The sequence below is a fragment of the Python bivittatus genome, unplaced genomic scaffold, assembly GCF_059951505.1.
Source record: "Python bivittatus isolate LINGU-HERP-01145 unplaced genomic scaffold, Pbiv_v1 ctg000470_np1212, whole genome shotgun sequence".
Lineage (NCBI taxonomy): Eukaryota > Metazoa > Chordata > Lepidosauria > Squamata > Pythonidae > Python > Python bivittatus.
Genome location: NW_028277065.1, coordinates 280,829 through 298,811, shown reverse-complemented (window position 1 = coordinate 298,811; position 17,983 = coordinate 280,829). Strand labels below are relative to the sequence as shown.

The 17,983-nt window shown below is 35.3% G+C and overlaps 2 protein-coding genes and 1 pseudogene across 2 annotated transcripts; all 3 read right to left on the bottom strand.

Moving 5' to 3' along the window:
* Window positions 1-390: 390 nt before the first annotated feature.
* Window positions 391-1,308, bottom strand: LOC148215501 (olfactory receptor 14A16-like). The gene has a single exon (XM_088143040.1). It carries the CDS (start codon window positions 1,306-1,308, stop codon window positions 391-393), a length of 918 nt encoding a protein of 305 aa, XP_087999166.1.
* Window positions 1,309-7,972: 6,664 nt separating this feature from the next.
* Window positions 7,973-9,001, bottom strand: LOC107326480 (olfactory receptor 14A16-like; annotated as a pseudogene).
* A 4,713-nt stretch (window positions 9,002-13,714) lies between these two features.
* On the bottom strand, window positions 13,715-16,953 carry LOC103056911 (olfactory receptor 14I1-like). Its single transcript, XM_007441131.3, has 2 exons — window positions 16,054-16,953; window positions 13,715-13,777 (listed from the first exon to the last, which is right to left on the bottom strand). The coding sequence occupies exons 1-2, from the start codon at window positions 16,951-16,953 to the stop codon at window positions 13,715-13,717; spliced, it is 963 nt and encodes a 320-aa protein (XP_007441193.3).
* Window positions 16,954-17,983: the final 1,030 nt, after the last annotated feature.

Genomic DNA, 17,983 nt, shown 5'->3' with positions numbered 1-17,983 from the left:
AGAGGGGAATGCATTTCATACAGGAAAGCACAGCGAAAAATAGGTCACTTCATTTAAGCCTCCATTGCTGTTACAATTCTTCTCCACAATAGCATTACACCGTGATCCTCACTTCACTAAAGATGAGGAGTTGTCAGCCGGTGGCATGCAAGAGGTGGCCAAACATCCATGTTTAGTATCTGTAAAGTGCATTGACAGTAATTAGGGAGGCAGGATATTTGCAAAGCAACTTCTGGAGTCCTATATTCTTATGGTTTCAGAGGTTGGATTTTCCTCCATCCCAGCTGTGTCTCCCTCTCTAACTTATTCCTCTATTCAGAGAAGTAAAGGAAAAGTCAGGAACATGCAAAATTGTGGTGAACAGAATAGAAACAACATTAAAATAATGTTTCAATAGCTCCACAGTTTAGAAAGGACAAATCTGATATTCTTATTTCTCATGCTGTAGATGATTGGATTGAACAGAGGGGGAAGAAGGGAATACAGAGCAGTCAGCCCAAAATCTATGTATGATGGGGTGTTAGAGTGAGGTCTTAGATAGGCCAAGCATCCAGTTAATACAAACATAGACGCTACTATAATGTGGGGAATGCAAGTGGATAAGGCTTTTTGCCTTCCTTGTTCAGAAGGGATTCTTAACACTGCCTTGAAGATCATGGCATAAGAGACAATAATAAAAGTAAAAGCACCTAGTCCTACAATGATACCGGCCACTATAACTCCAACTTCAACTAGATTGAAGCCAGAGCAGGATAGCTTTAGCAACTGCGGAATTTCACAGAAAAACTGGTTGACCACATTAGAACAAAAAAAGACTGAAAAAGTGCCAGTGGTATGCAACATTGCATAGAGAAGACTGGTGACCCAAACCAGAATTATTATTTCTGCACAGGCTTTCCAATTCATCACCATCTCATAGTGCAGTGGATTGCAAATGGCAACATACCGATCATAGGCCATGACTGTCAGGAGAAAGAAATCAGAAGCTGCAAAGGAAATAAAGAGAAAGACTTGAGCAACACAACCAAAGTAAGAGATGTGTCTGGAGTTTGTGAGGGAATTCATCATGGATTTGGGGAGAATGACAGAAACTGAGCCCAGGTCCTGCAGAGCCAAATTCATCAGAAAGAAGTACATGGGAGTGTGCAATCGATAGTCAAAAGCTATTGCAGAGATGATGAGCAGGTTCGCTGTTACAGTTGCGAAGTAGATCACTAAAAATGCCAAGAAATGTAGAAATTGCAGCTGCCGACATTTTGAGAATTCTAGGAGCAAAAAGAAAGAAGGCACTGTGGTGACATTATCCATTCTTCATTTATGGCTAAGAAGCATACCAGACCTGCAAGGAAGCAGAAGGGGGAATAAAATTAAATAAAATTTAGGAAGCTATAGCTTAATATTTAGTAGAACAAAAGAAAAAGAAAAAAGTGGACACACAGCATGGGGAAAAAATACATTTCTGTATATCTCTGTCCATTTGGAGGAGAAGGAGTCACCAACATTGAGTCACCTTTTCCTATCATCCCTCCCAATCCTATTCCTTGATGTAATGGCCAAAATGTTTGCCTAGGATTTGGAAGACTCCGTTCAGTTCTATCTTCAATCATGGAGGTTCACTGTTTAGCTTTGAACCAGTCTTACAGAATTGTTATGATGGTGAAAAAAAAAAAAAAGATTGATATCAATGATGTCTTAAGGTCCTGTAGAAATGGCAGAACACAACTCTATAAATTACATAAATACATAAATACATAGAATAAAATGTTCTTTTTACACTGAAAGCTTGAGGGCCAGAATTCTCCAGTAGCATGTGTGTGTATGACAGAAATAGTGACTAAGTGAGGGAGAGTTTTTGTCAGGTATTCTGGGAGCATTTTGCCTGAAAAAAACAAAAAAACCCCAAAAAGAATGAGAATGTTTAAAACAAACAAATATTTAATTAGTGTATATGTATTTAATGTTGCATTTGTTTAAAAATAAAAAAAGTTACTTAAGTCAACAATGTAGTCACTGATCATAAGACTATTTCTATGAATGTTTAAAGCAACATAGTAACTTCCATTTCAATACATGCCAGCTAACATTTAAAACAATGTCTCCCTCTCAAAGCATATTTTTAACAGAAATCAGATGTAAGGAAAATAAATTAGTAAATCCTGTTTTCCAACAAACTTGAACTTTATTAGAAGAAGAATTTAGACACATGTTGGCTTTATCCTACTGTATTTCATCTTTGTGACTATCATTTGAGATAACTCAAAGTAGACTGTTCATCATTTTATATTCCATGTATTTTAGTTGTCTTTGGTTAAGTACACTTTGATCTCTGCAATCAAATGTGTGCACCAAACAACAGTGATTTATTTGTCAGGAAAGTATCAGATATTGGTCATGAGACAAATTTCTCTTGGATTCCTGCACTGGGGAAGATAATGGGTTAAATAGCCAAAAAGATTCCTTATTTGATATACCTTAGTCATTTTTAGTTGTCATCCACATGGTTCTCATAGTTTACACTATGGAATGTTACTATAGTTGCACAATCACATGCAAACTTACTGATTTTTTAAAAGAATCATGGCATGCCAAATTGACAAAAATGGCTCCTAAGGATTTCACAAACATTACATAATTCTTTATTTGGATATACATGTCTAGCTAACTTTTTTTAAAGTGTAAAAAATCATTTTTTAAAGAAATGGGAAGATCCATAGCCATGAGGTCTTAATTCTTAGAATCCCTTTGAACAAATCTCATATGCCAAAGATCTCAACAATAATTGCAAATATTTAACAACAAATATGGCATTTTCAGGAATATCACCATGCCTTAATTTTTATGCATGGACCAAGCTAGAAATTACTGTGGTGGTGCTAATTTATCTACTAGTTATCAGTTCCCAAAAATCAATGTCTTTCCAAGATTCTCATAAGTGCATGAAATGTTGGGGGTTCTTTTACACCCCAAGTCTTGCTATGCTGCTTCATCATGGCAGGAAGGTGTTCTTGTGCAGAATGAGCAAAGAACATCGACTAGATTAAAGCCTTCAGGATGTCTAGTTGCTGATGCTTCCATAGAGCAAAAGAAAAACTGAAGTTGCTAAGTTGCAGTGGGAACATGGAACAGAAGATGCATGAACAAGGGAAAGCTCAACAAAGTGCAAGATGGAATGAAACTACTACAAACTGACATTTTACTCATCAGTGAGTTGAGATGGCTACTTTCAGTTGGAGGATCACACTGTTTATTACTCAGGAGATGATAAACAAAGAAGGAACAGCACTGGTGTTTTTTTTTGTTTGTTTGTTTTTTGTTAGGAAGGGCACAGCAAGAAGAGTACTTGGTTGGCTACAGTGCAATAAATGACCAAATAATATCAGTTAGACTTTGTCAATGACTCTTAAATATAATGACAATCCAAGTTTATGCTCCAAACAGAAGAAGAAGAGGTTGAGTTTATGGTCAAGTTCAATCTGAAATCGAGAGAATATGAAAGCAAGATGTGCTGTTTGTGATTGGAGACTGGAATGCCGAAGTTGGGAACATTAAAGAGGAAAATGTAATTGGACTGTATGGCTTGGGAAATCAAAATGAAGCAGGAGACCCACTTATCAATTTCTGCCACTCCATTAACTTTGTTCATACCCAGCACTGTTTCAAACAACCAAAACAATGCCTCAAGACATGGACATTACCAGATGGGTAGACAGAAATCAAATTGATTATATTATTGCTAAAAGGAAGTGGAGGAACTCAGGTATAGCATCAGACATGGCCAGGTGCTGGGTTTGGAACAGAACAGGAACTGCTCATGTGCACATTTCAAATTAAGCTACAGAAGAAGAAGATATGATATTGAGCATATACCCACCATTTTCATGGAGAACATCAGGCATTACTTTGAAGTCATAAACCTCATTGATAGAAAACCAAAGGAAATGTGAAATGAACTTAAAGAAAAGGATGAATGTGAAAAGAGAGTACCAAAGATGAAGAAACAAAAGAAAGCAAACTGGATGTCACAACAAACCATGGAAATTGCCAAGAAAAGAAGAGAAGCAAAGCCAAGAAAGACAAAGTTTTCAGGAAGGAAGTTAACAAAAAGTTTCAGAAAGCTGTTAGGAGAGACCCTTCAATCGGAAAATCATAGAAATATGATTTATATATAATCAAGAATTGGTTGACCACAGTAGAACAAAAAAGGATTGATAAAGTGCCAGTGGCATGAAACATTCCATAGACAAGACTGGTGACCCACAACAGAATCATTATTTCAGTGCAGGCTTTCCAATTCATCATCATTTGCATCTAATTCATGCAAATAGCAATATACTGATCGTATGCCATGACTGTGAGGAGGGATAAATTAGAACCCAGAAAGGAGACAGAGAGAAAAACTTGAGCAACATAACCAAAGTAAGAGATGTGTCTGGCATCTATGAGGGAATTCACCATGGATTTGGGAACAATGACAGAAACAGATGCTAGGTCCTGCAGACCCAAATTCATCAGAAAGAAGTACATGGGTCGATGCAGTTGCTGGTGAAAAGCTACTGCACAGATGATGAGAAGATTTGCCGTAGTAATTGCCAGGTATAAGACAAAGAACAAGAAGAAATGTAACAGCTGCAGTTGCTGAGTTTCTGAGATTTCCAGGAGCAGAAAGTAACGCACTCCGGTCTGGTTGTCCATGTTTCATTTATGAGAAAGCTGCATGGCATAAATGCAAGGAGGAAGATGAGGGGGGGTGCAATTAGATCAAATTTGGGAAACAGCATTTTGTTATGTGGTGAGAACAGAAAACAAAAAGAAAAGTAAAGCATGGACAGAATGAACAGAGGAACAAACTATGGAAAAGAAAAATGTAGGACGGGCATATATAGTATTAGAGCAGAATCGGTCAATTTCTGTCCATCTGTACTAAGGAACCAGCCACAAACCTCACATTTTCCCTTCACTCCTCCTTCCAGTTCTGTTACTTCATGTGCTGATGAAAAGGATTGCCTAGGATTACAAAAACCCTGTTCAAGTCCATTTGCAACCATGGAAGATCACAGGAGTCAGTTACAATCTCTCACCATTCATAGACGATTGTGGTAGTATCGGAAAATGGGAGGATGTCCTATAGATGGTCCTTTGTGCTTCCAGAGGGAAGCAAATATACTGTAAATGTAGCAAATAAATATAAACATAAATTGTTATGAACTTTACTTGGAAATATTGAGGGCAGAAACTGCCCCATTGTACAGAGCATGCATGTGTGTTTGTGTGTGTGTGCGTGTTTATGTGACAGACAGCTGGAAATATTTTTTTCTCAGTTGCTTTTTGCCTACAAAAAATAGCATAATAAGCCTTTAAACTAATACATAAATACTAGATTCATAAACATGTATTTAATGTTATACAGTTAAAAGAAGAAAAGATTGAAATTTACTTTCAATATGACTCCTATTTTGATTTTCACTAGGTGGTATTAGACATGATTATCCCAGTATAAAACATTATTTTTTAATAAAAATAAATCAGACATAAGCAGAATAAATTAATAAATCCCCTTTTCCAACTATCAGAAGGAATGTGATAGCTCAATTTGAAAAAGCAGTGTCCCATCAAATACAATCCTATATTCCCTTCACAACAGTTTGGATAGAAAATGAGACACAACCTATTACAGCTATGAATTTTTACCTCTCAGCATTTCTTTGAACAATGTTGAATGCCGTGTACCCATATTTTCAACAATAATACTTAAGCATTTAAAAACAAACAAAACATTTAGAAATATTACCGTCTATTTCTTTTATTGATATCCAGAGAGATTATGAAATGACTTTGCTGATGCTAATTTACCTATTATTGACCAGTCCACCCACTCAATTAATTTCATTTCAATATTCTTTTACATGCATTGCTCTAAATTCCTGCAAATCGTAACTCCCAAAATAGCCTGTCTTCTTACTCCTTAATATCAGGACACTACCTTATGTAATCATTTGATTAAATTCTCTTCCCAGCAGAAAAGTTATCAGGGCAAGCCTGAGATATAACAAGTCAGACATATTTAAATAAACATCAATTTGCCCCAGGAAAGAGGGAAAAGATTTTTCAGTTAAACATTCAATTTATAGGTGACTTACTATTTTTCTCCATAGATTTTGTCTTCCTTGATATGCTTTTAAGACTGTTAAATAACTCTCCACTAAGTAAATGATGTCCCACTAATTTTCGTGTAATGAAACATCTATCTGCAGTTCAAAGGTTTCTATTTTGAATATTTATTAATATCTGTTTTGTTTCCCCCAGGAGTCTTGTAAAACAAAATCAAACTGACATCTGTGTGCTTATTAACATAATTAGCAATTAACAACTCTATAACTTTGCAACAAAGATTACAAAGTAAACATAACACTTTTAAGAAACATATAGAGTAAGATAAAACAATAAAAATATCCCTAAAGGCAGATTGGTAGAATGGCCAACTTTTTCTTTGTATCGGGCAATTCAGCAGCTTTGGCTGGGTTGAAGGGAAAAAAAGCCATGGCTGGAAAGTGAAGCAAAACCTGAACATCCCATTGGGAGGGCTGGGTGTGTTCTGAGAAGTGCAAGATGCGTAGACTCTGCTCAGCAGGTAGAAACCAAGGCAGTAGTGTCCATAGATGGGAGCAAGGGTGGTCACACTGACAAAGTTAGAACAGTAGCTTTGTGATACAAGCACCACTCATATTATATATGTTATATATATGCACTAAAATCTCCCATTTATATAGGAAAGGGGTGGAAGGCAGCCTTTCATGGCATGGCAAATCTCCTTTCATGGGGTGGATGTCATTGGAAAATGGTCTTTTGTTTCCTAGAACTCTTGATAACCTCAAGAGGGTTTCAGCTCCCCCAGTTCTTATTGGCTCTTGACTACCTCATTTCTTCCTTGTTGGTATTTTGGAGTGAATTTTTATCTTATTTTAAAAACCATGCTTAAACACAACATGTCTTAATGTGATGTCTGAAACCAGTGGAGAAACTATGCCTCAACAATGACAAAACATTCCTTAAATCCAGGAAACAAGAAGAGCATAAAAAATCAAACTGGCTCCAAGCTCACTCTACTGTGTATGAGAAGGAAGGAAAGGAAAACACAACCAGGCTTTCAAGATTTTAAAAGTATAATTTCAGTTAAACTTAAGGAGTTGGTTTCCTGACTGGCCTACCTCAAAAGGATGACATCTCCTCAAATTCAGAAAAAAATTCTATGTTACAGCAAGGACTATAGTAACAGTACAATGTGTCATTCTCAACTGTGCAATGATATTTTCCCCAGTAAATTTCACACACACACACACACACACACACACACAAATGGTGGATCATAAAATAAACCATGGTTTAAAAAACAGGGCAACATGTGATATATGAAACCATCGACAGTAATTAAAAAAATATGTGTGTGTGTGTGTATTTTTTTTTTTTTACAATAATTTTACAGTAATTTCCCAGATAAAATCCTTTCTTCAAAAATTCTGGAAACTGTGGAAGCCCAGGGCAATGTGTTCATGTGAAAATAGTGTGCACAGACTAAACTTAATGTTGGCTTTGTCCTGAATGGAGGCTGCCTTTCCTTCTGCAGAAGCAAACAAACCCCATAGAAATCTCCCAGTGGAACTGCATTTCCAGAGACTTTTTTAAGGTGTATCAGAGTCAATGAAACACTATCAATGAAACATTGACACTATTAAGGAAGCATTGATTTCATTGGCACACAATGAAACTTGGACACTATCAGAGTCGATGAAACTGGTAGTTTCATCGACTCTGATAGTGATTTTGCAAATCTCAAAAGCAGGTGTCATTACTTTGCAGCACTCCAGATGCTGCTAAACCTTCCAGCATCTCTGAACAATTAGCATCTCTAAGAAGCATGGCCTACAATGTTGTAGCTACCAAAGGTTTGGATTGAGAAGTTAAACCTCCATCTTAGCTATGCTGCCCTTTGCAGCCATTTACTTTTCATCACATGAATGGATAAAACAGATAGGAACAAAGTCCACTTCTGGGAGAAGAGAAGAGAAAGCATCATTGAAACAAACTTTCAAAAACTCCATATTTTAGATAGGGCATACTTGATATTCTTATTTCTCATGCTATATATGATTGGATTGAACAGGGGTGGAAGAACGGAATATAGGATAGATAATGCTAAATCTAAATAAGATGGGGTGTTAGAGGGAGGTCTCAGATATGCAAAGAATCCAGTTAACAGAAGTAGAGAAACTACTGTAAGGTGGGGAACACAAGTGGAGAAGGCCTTTTGCCTTCCCTGGACAGAAGGGATTCTCCACACTGTTTTGAGGATCATGACATAAGATATTATGATAAAAGTAAAACACCCTAATCCTGCAATGGTACCAGTTACAAGAACTCTAATTTCAATTAGATTGAATCCAGAGCAGGATAGCTTTAGCAACTGTGGAATTTCGCAGAAAAACTGGTTAACATTGTTAGAACAGAAAGGGATGGAAAAGGTGCTGCTGGTATGCAACATTCCATAGAGGAGACTGACTATCCAAACCAGAATCACAATTTCAGTGCAGGATTTCCAATTAATTAATGCCTCATACTGCAGTGGGTTGCAAATGGCAACATACCGATCATATGCCATAACTGTGAGGAGGAAGAAATCAGAAGCTGTAAAGGAGATAAAAAAAAAGACTTGTGCAACACAACCAAAGTAAGAAATATGTCTCGTACCCATGAGAAAATTTGCCATGGCCTTGGGGACAATGACCGAAACAGAGCCCAGGTCCTGCAAAGCCAAATTCATGAGAAAGAAATACATGGGGCTGTGCAATCGATCATCCAAAGCTACTGCAGAGATGATGAGAAGATTTGCTGTTGCAATTGCGAAATAAAATGCAAAGAACAAGAAGAAGTGCAGAACCTGCAGCTGTTTTTGAGTTTTTGAGAATCCAAGGAGCAGAAAATAAGGCACTGTGGTGTGGTTATCCATGTTTCATTTATGACAAGGATGCCTGACACACCTGTAAGAAGCAGAAGTACAAGATAATGTTAGAAACAATTTGGGAAACTCCAACTTGATATTTAGTGAAACCAGAAAGAGAGAGGGAGAGGGAGAGGGAGAGAGAAGAAAACAGGATACCACTTGCAGTTTGGTATTTGTATATATATGGAATAAAGAACCAAACACCAAGAATTTTTTTTTCAGCCCTCACAATAACATTCTTCGCTATAGTTGCAAAAATATTTGCCTTGTATTTGGAAGACCCTCTTCAGCTGTCTTGAGGCATGGAAGTTCACTAGGAGTGTTTAGATCAATAGCTGTCTCTAACACACTTACAGGCTTCTATACATGCATACATACATGATTTTATTAAAGAGACTTTTAACAAATTAAAAAGAATAAAATTTTAGAGAAAAAATAAAGAAAAACAGTGAATAGGTAAGAAAGGAATAGAAAAGAAAAAATCAGAAATAGAAAAGAAAAAGGAAAGGAAAGGAAAGGAAAGGAAAGGAAAGGAAAGGAAAGGAAAGGAAAGAAAAGAAAAGAAAAGAAAAGAAAAGAAAAGAAAAGAAAAGAAAAGAAAAGAAAAGAAAAGAAAAGAAATATAAAGAAGTGGCTTTTGATCTTCTTAACAGCAGTTATAGATATCTTTATAGTTCAGCCTCTCTCTCTAAGATTACATCATGATTTCCTTCTTCCATAATCTACCCTTACACATACAGGCCTCTTGTGATGGTGAAAAAAGGGGGTGTTTTGTATGGTGTCTTGAGCACCTGAAGAAAAGACTGCATAAACATCTAGTAAGTAAATACATAAAAGAAGATGTTCCTTTTTTTACACTTAAATCTTGAGGACTCCCCAAATGTTCTAGTGTGTTGAGACACCATGATTGAGATAGAGTTTGTCAACTCCTATGAGAATTTTTTGAATGAACAAAATAGGAAGATAATGCTTTCAGCAAATAAAGATTGAATTAGTACACATCTATTTAACATTAGATTACTTTAAAGAAGAAAAGATAGGACGTTACTTAAGACAAAACTTTACAATTTGGCTATTGACCATAGTAAAACCTGCTATTATGAACATTTAAGAGAACAAAATAACTTGCATTTTCATTTCATCAGCTAGAATTTAAAACAACATAGTTACCTTACTTAAAGCTTATTTTTATCAGCAAAAATGAGGAATAATATCTCCTTCCTTTTGAAGAGACCCTTGATTGAGGAGCAGCTAGGCAGAATCTGGCTTTCCCTCACTCCCACTAGGAAAGAGAAGAAGAGGATGATCAGCAGCAAGATGGATGAAGTTACTTACAGGGGCTATGAGTGCCCCTTGGAAAGACCTAAAAGACCATGTTAGGGACTGATTGTCATGGAGACAATCTATCTATGTGGTCACTATGAGTCAACAGCAACTTGATGGCACAAAGTCAGTAAATCAATCACTTCCACTCCCTATCTCCAGTTTTTCTAACCATCATTTGAGGACTCTCAGTATGTGGTTTAATACTGGTTGATCATTTTACCATTTTTGTATGTTAGTTATCTTTGCTAACTACCTTTTGACCTTTGGAAATAAATGTGTACACCAAACAGCTGTGGTTTATTTGTCATGAAAATATTAGCAAATTTAAATGTTCATACCAAAGTCAAAATTATCCAGTTAACACTGCCCCAGTTTGTAGTAAGACCAAGTACCAATGGAGGTGGTGATTCCTTTTCATTAGATTTTTCATGATGAGGTTGGATAGCTTCAGGGAACTAAGCAGAGAATTAGATTAAGTAGCCAAAATGGGCTCTGGAAACTCTATGATCTGGTTCTGTCATTCTTGGTTGTTACTCACACTGTCCTCATAGTTTATAATCTTATTGTCGTTGTACAACAGTGTGCAAAAGAAATTGTTTTTTAAAAGAGCCCTTGGATACCAAATCAACAAAGTGGTTCATAAAGGATTCATGCATATTGTGTAATTATCTATTTTGATACACTTATCTAGGTAACTAGTTTCTTTTTTCCTGAAGAAAAAGCATAAAATATTCTTTTTCCAGGAAACTAGATGAAAAATACCTTCCATAGCCATGAGGCTTTAAATCACAGAATCCCTTTGAAGAATGCAGAGTGCCATGTAGCAAAGTCTCAAAAAAATTAAATCAAAAATTTTACAATTGCAGCAGCATTTTCAGAAATATCAACATCCATTATTTATTGCCTATGCATAGATCTAGAAATGTCTTTGGTGATACTAATTCACCTACTTATTAAATCAATACCTTTTAATATTATGTCTGCATGAAATTTGGGGAGTTTAAATTCCTGCAAAGTGAAAAACCTTCTATTCTTAACCTTATAATCATCAGATGGGAGAGATACCATTCTTTTCAATGTGATATTATGCTGTTGGTCAGCATGCATATAGAAACTCCTCATGATAAATGCTTGTTATTCTGATTGATAGCTGTGATATTTTTGGGGGAGGCACAAATTTCTGAAACATGCAAAAATCCCCAAATTTCTGTCCTCCCAGATACAACATATCTTTGTATTCTATTATATCAATTTATGATTGCCTTTTGTTGAAATCTTTTCTCAGTTATGAAAAGTATTAAAGCAAATTGGGTATAGAATCAAGTCATACATATTTAAATAAATACCAATTTTCTGATAAATGTTTACAAATGACTTACTATTTTCCTCCATAGAATGATTGTGTCTTCCAATATATGCTCCTTAAGTATTAGGCCAGTAATGGATTAATGCTGTCCCACTCTTTTTCAGTTAAATTTCTATCTGCATTGGAGAGTTCAGTTTATTTTGTATGTATTACATGCATACATGCACATTTTATATATAAAAATTCACTTCTCACCCCTTTCGGTGGTATATGTCTTCCTCAATCTCGGGTCCTCTACCAGAGGTGTGGGAGTTTGAGGGTTCTGTGCAGTATCTTAGCTGTTCCTAGCACTGGACTCTTCTGCACAGAGAGCTCTGATGTTGTTCCTGGGATCTGTTGGAGCCACTCTCCCAGCTTAGGAGTCACGGCCCTGAGTGCTCCTACCACCACTAGGACCACTTTGTCCTTTACTTTCCACCTCATCTCTAGTTCCTCCTTCAGGCCCTGGTACTTCTCCACTTTCTCATGCTCCTTCTTCCTGATGTTTCTGTCACTTGGCACTGCTACATCTATCACTACCGCTGTCTTCTGCTCTTTGTCTACTAACGGCTGTCTTCTGCTCTTTGTCTAATATATATATTCCCTCAAGTCTTAATTACAGTATAAGATTATATTATCAAAAATATTAAAAATGGCATCTGTGTACTTCTTAATATAATTAGCAATTAGCAGCTGCTGCTTATGTATGGCTATCTAAGAATGCTCTACTACCACTTAACCCATTGCATAACCATATAGCACAATTGCCTTATCAACAATATCAGCATTCCAAAATGTGAGAGTTCAAACTTGGTTCATTAAGTGAAAAGCAAGGCCTTTTCACTTGGGATCCCATTTCATATCTAGCATTTAGGAGATCCCATCCTCCATTCTAAATCCATCTATACGCTTGGCTATACTAATATCTTGTGTTAGGAGAGGTTTCCATAAATTAATTCTAAATAGCGTGCAGAAATACTTCCATTCTTGCTTAAGTTCTGAGTCATCAGTCAATCCATTTAATTGGGTTCCCCAATCTAATATTAAGACGAATTCAAAATAATGTTTTTCTAGTTTCACCACTTCATGGATAATTTGATCAACATCTATCATGCCCTTCTTTAATTAACCTTCTCACTCCCCATTATGAGTTCTCAAATGTTGTAACATTTTCTGTTATGGAAAGTGTTCCACTACCAGCTGCTCAAGTTGTTTTCATCATACTTTTCTGCATAAATGTCATTTCTATGGTTTCACTGTTGAGAACCAGAATCCTATGGAGTAATCTAAATGAGGCTGTACCTTGAATTTTGAGCAAATAGGTACGTTTCCAAATTTGGTAGTCTGCCATAACAGTATCATGGGGAAAATGGCTTTAATGGGAGGAAAGCTACTTATCTGAAATAAACTTATGACTTTTTTTTCCTTTTATCCTCTTCTACGCCCCACTGTAATTTTATAGAGGAGGAAGAAGATGCAAGAACAGAAAAACATGCATTATTTGCATTAATAAACCAAATATTTTATAATCAAAACTTTACCTTTTTAAAATTAGGGTTAACTGCTGCTACTGACATAAAAAACACATCTTTTTGAATAATGTAAACATGATTCATTAATATAAATCTAAACAAGGGACAATTGTATGCTATAAAATGTCCAAAGTATATTACCTTATTTTTAGCATATTTTATATTGAGTTAAGTTTTAAATTAAATGCCTACAAGGAAAATATATTCTAAGATATATTCACTTATGAGATTTCTACCTTCAGTCTTAATATATGCATCTCATTGTTTAATAAAGACAATAATAAGTTTATCTAAAGTAAAATCTGCCCTAATTATATATTCAATTTTCTTCCACTTCTACCACTGCTTCAAACCATGGTGGGATTCTCTGTATCTCGTCGTCAAATCAATCAATCAGATTTTTATTATGATCAAAGATCAGAACACAAACTGTGGAACAAATCTATAAAATTTACCCCAAGCTATACTTTGAGAAAGAACTTGTATGAAACAATTTACAGATGGTATAGAACTCCATCAATAATTGCCATATAGACACATAGTATTGTAATAAATGCTGGAAATACCACAGGACAGAAGGAACATTCTACCATGTGTGGTGGCCATGCAACCCCCCCCCAATATATATATATGAAATGGTATGTAACATTTTTGTTATATATACACAACAGAAGATTAACTACATTTAAGCAACAATGGCATCCATTCATATTATATTATATTATATTATATTATATTATATTATATTATATTATATTATATTATATTATATTATATTATATTATATTAATTATATACACAGCAAGGTAAATATAAACGTATCATGCCAACAGGTATTTCAAATTGGTTGGAGAACAAAAAAGGGGCAAGTCAGAAATCAAATATTTATCTATATTATTTTTAGTGTTGTTGATGTTTTTTCCCCTTTCCTTTTTAAAAGATTTATAAATAATAATATAGTGGAGATTTGGGGATTAAGCTCAAACATTTAGATTTTCTTTTTTATATATCATGAAAACAACTCAATATAGTCTGCTTGGAATCTTTTGCTAATGTTACATTGAGCATTAATTCTATAACCAATAATTATCTATCCACTTATTGATAATATCTTTTTTTAAAAAATGCAAATCTGTTTTAAACATTTTTTTTAAAACAAGAACAGTGCACAAAAAGAATGTGTGTGTGTGTGTGTGTGTGCATGTAATAAGTTTCAGCTAATCAGAGGTAGCTTAAAGAATTTAAAATATGAATTATAAAATGAGATTAAAATTAATTGAAGAAATCAGTTGTTGTCGTGTCTTCACTGCAGGCTGGCAATAGATCCAATAGTTTTCTTTTACAAAGCCTGTTGAGGAAAAGGATAAAAGGTCTCAGAAGCATTTTATATTGAAAAAGATTTTGTTAAGGTCACCTTGGAGGAAGAAACAATCTCCCCAGAATAAGATGCTGTTAGCTAATATTTTACCGACTGCACCATTTTAAGAGGAAATAAGCATCAAAAGCTGAATATCTGATGCATCATTCTTGGGAATTAACACTAGTGTCCATAAGCTGAAGTGGTGATGGTCATGATGCCAAAAAGTACCACCATCTTAGAACAAACAGAAAAAGGGGGAAGGAACATTAAATGATTTCATGAAATATATATGTGTTATGCAAATTAATTAAGCATATTCCACTTATCAGAAGGACCAGCTGACTTACCTTCTATTAAATTTAAATTAGAGGAATTACTTGTGTATGTGCAAACTTTAAGCAGATATGTGGTGTCTTTTCTGGAGGAGAGGTAGGGAGTGCTTAACGTAAGAAGCTATCCTAGCAAAAGTTGTTCAAGGCAAATGAAGGCTATTCACGTTTTGTCCTTGTCTAATCGTTGGTTGATGTTTGGAAAAAACCAGATGAAAAACAAGTCTGGCCTGGAATCATCTTCAAATTATTATTCTTTATTCCTAATAGAATTATTATCAATTTTCCTTTTCCATTCTCTGTTAGTGATGATAGGTAGACAATCTATTTACCCATTTCTTCCCAGCCAATGGCTATTCAAATAAACTGCCTCCAAGTTGCTTTATTACTTATATAAGGAAAGTAGAAATGTGGAATATGGAAGATAAATTTGGGGGGCAAAAGATTGGCAGGGAAAGATTATACAGCCTATATCCTCTTGAAATAAAATAATACATTACTTAAAGTGCAGCTACATTTCATTAGAACATATGGATATTGTTCATAGTAAACAAGGGCATTTATGGAGGAGGTCATGGTCAAAAAGGTTATGGTAGCAGTTACAACCTTGTGATCAAAAACTTGTCCATTTTTTATATGCATGTGACACATGGAAAACAGAGGTATGGTTTCGATCACAGAGTCATGATTTTTTCAACACCCCAACTAACATCCCTGATGATAGCTGCTACAAGCAACGTTGTAATCTGGTCTCAATTTAAAATGTTCATTTGACAATAAACTCAGATACACAACGGGAAATAGCAGTTGTATTGATTTCCCTTTCTCAAAATATCAAAAGAAGCAACCAATCAGCTGGAGTGATGGTATGGTGCTGGAATAAGCACAGTGTGGTAATGACATGTCAATATCCATACTGAGTTGTGGCTGGAAAACAGAACAGCGCTTACAAAAGCTGTCATTTTATTTCAACCACCACTCCACCACCCTCAAGAACTTTTATTTTCATTATCAAAAATGAACCAGTTGTTTTAATGGCTGCCTCTAAGACAATGTAAATTGTAGATGTCTCATCAGAATTGCATAAACCAAATGTAGCTTACACAATTTATTTCTTATGGAGTAATTAAAAAAGAAGACTTCAAAGAACTTGTTGAAGCTACAAGTTTCCACAAAGCGCTCTTGATCTCTTTGTTTCTTATGCTATAGATGAATGGATTCAATATAGGAGGTGTTACAGCATAAACCATTGCAAAAGCCATATCCATATTAGATGAAACTTTACCAGGAGGCTTTGCATAGGCAAAGACAACACTAAATATAAATACCGAAATAACAAGGAGGTGAGGAAGGCAAGTGGAGAGGGCTTTTTTCTTGCCATGGAGAGAAGGGATTCTGAGCACTGTAAGAAAAATCTGCACATACGTTACAATAATGAAGATGAAGCACCCAACTCCTATTGTGTTCCCTATTGCAATACTCCAGAGTTCAACTACATAAAAATTAGAACAGGAGAGTTTTAATAATTGTGGAATTTCACAGAAGAACTGTTCGACAATATTGGAACAGAAAGTGACAGCAAAAGTGCCACCTGTATGCACTGCAGCGTAAAAAAGGCTTATCATCCATGCAGTGACTGCCATTTGAATACAGACTACTTTATGCATGACTATTTCATATTGGAGTGGATTGCAGATGGCAACATAACGATCATGTGCCATGACTGTTAGGAGGGCAAGATCACATGCCTCAAATAGAACAAAAAAGAGTACTTGGGCCACACAGCCAGAATAAGAAATGGATCTGGTATTCAGAAGAGAATTTGCCACTGATTTGGGAACAGAGACAGAAATAGAGCCAAGATCCATTATAGCCAGATTCATGAGGAAGAAATACATTGGTGTGTGAAGATGATGGTCAAGAGCTATAACCACAATGATAAGAAGATTCCCAATGAGGCTTGTCAGGTACAGTATTAGAAAGGCAAATAAGTGAAGGATCTGTAGTTCTCGAACATCTGAGAATTCTAGTAGTAGAAAAGTGGTTGGGGAAGTGAGATTATCCATGTTCTCTTTTCTAGGATCTGTAGAAGAAATAAAGATGACATTAATCTACTAATACTCATTAAATAATTAATTTAAATGTGTTACACTAATTTAACTTTCTTGAAGGTTCTTCATCAGTATTGGACTATGTTCTTATTTTATCTTCAGTGTGTGTCAGTATCTGCATGTATGTCCTAATCAATGGCTTGTGAGTGCAGTATGTTAGCCTGCATAGTAGGGTCTAGATGATCTTGGTGCAAAAATGTCATATTCTTCATGAGAATACTGACTAATGAGTATATGGAACTTTTTTGCGGGGGGGCGGTTAAATATGTGACTTAAGTGTAAGTCTCTCTGTCTCTCTGTCTCTCTGCATATGAATACACACACACACGGCAAAGAAATAAATATAACTTTAAAAGCATGAATGATTTGATTGTTTTATGATGAAAGATTAAAAGGATAAGTGAAGGATTCAGGAATTATGAGAAGTTGAATGCAGGACAAACCATTGTTGACAGAGTACCTTGGAAGAAAAATAAGAAAATGAAAAAAGTAAAAGACACTAGAATAAAAGTGTAGTGACTACATTAAGAAAAAATACAAATCCTGCTTGGAAAAGTATTAGAAAATAGCTTAATCTCCCAACAGAATGAATTGAAAGTGGATGTTTAAAAGGAGGATGTGAAAACTGAAAATACTTATGCCACATGACTACATTAATTTATTTATTTATTCAATTTTTATCCTGCTTAATCTCATGACTCTCAGCTGTATGGAGTTATGATTACAGGAAGCATGAAAAATAATGTTTGGTGAAACAATGAAGTGAAAGAGTCTGTGGATAAAAAAATAACAGATTATGTTGCAAAAATGAGGATAGTGAAAGATATTATATACTGTGTACAGAGAGAAAATATACTTGCAAAGATTGAACTCAAAGAGAGCAAAGAATACTTAAAAGAAGCAGAGAAAATAGAAAACACATTTGATGAGAATAAAACATGTTCTAGAATTGGGTGAACAGGGCAAACCAAAAAAATGAATAGGA

Bases quoted from the DNA above. Each gene is read 5' to 3' on its own strand.
- LOC148215501 (XM_088143040.1), bottom strand. From the start codon at position 1,308: ATGGATAATGTCACCACAGTGCCTTCTTTCTTTTTGCTCCTAGAATTC.
- LOC103056911 (XM_007441131.3), bottom strand. From the start codon at position 16,953: ATGGATAATCTCACTTCCCCAACCACTTTTCTACTACTAGAATTCTCA. The intron at 13,778-16,053 runs CTTGTAGCTTCA...GGTAGAATGTTC, and splicing joins TCAAGAGCGCTTTGTGGAAA to CTTCTGTCCTGTGGTATTTC.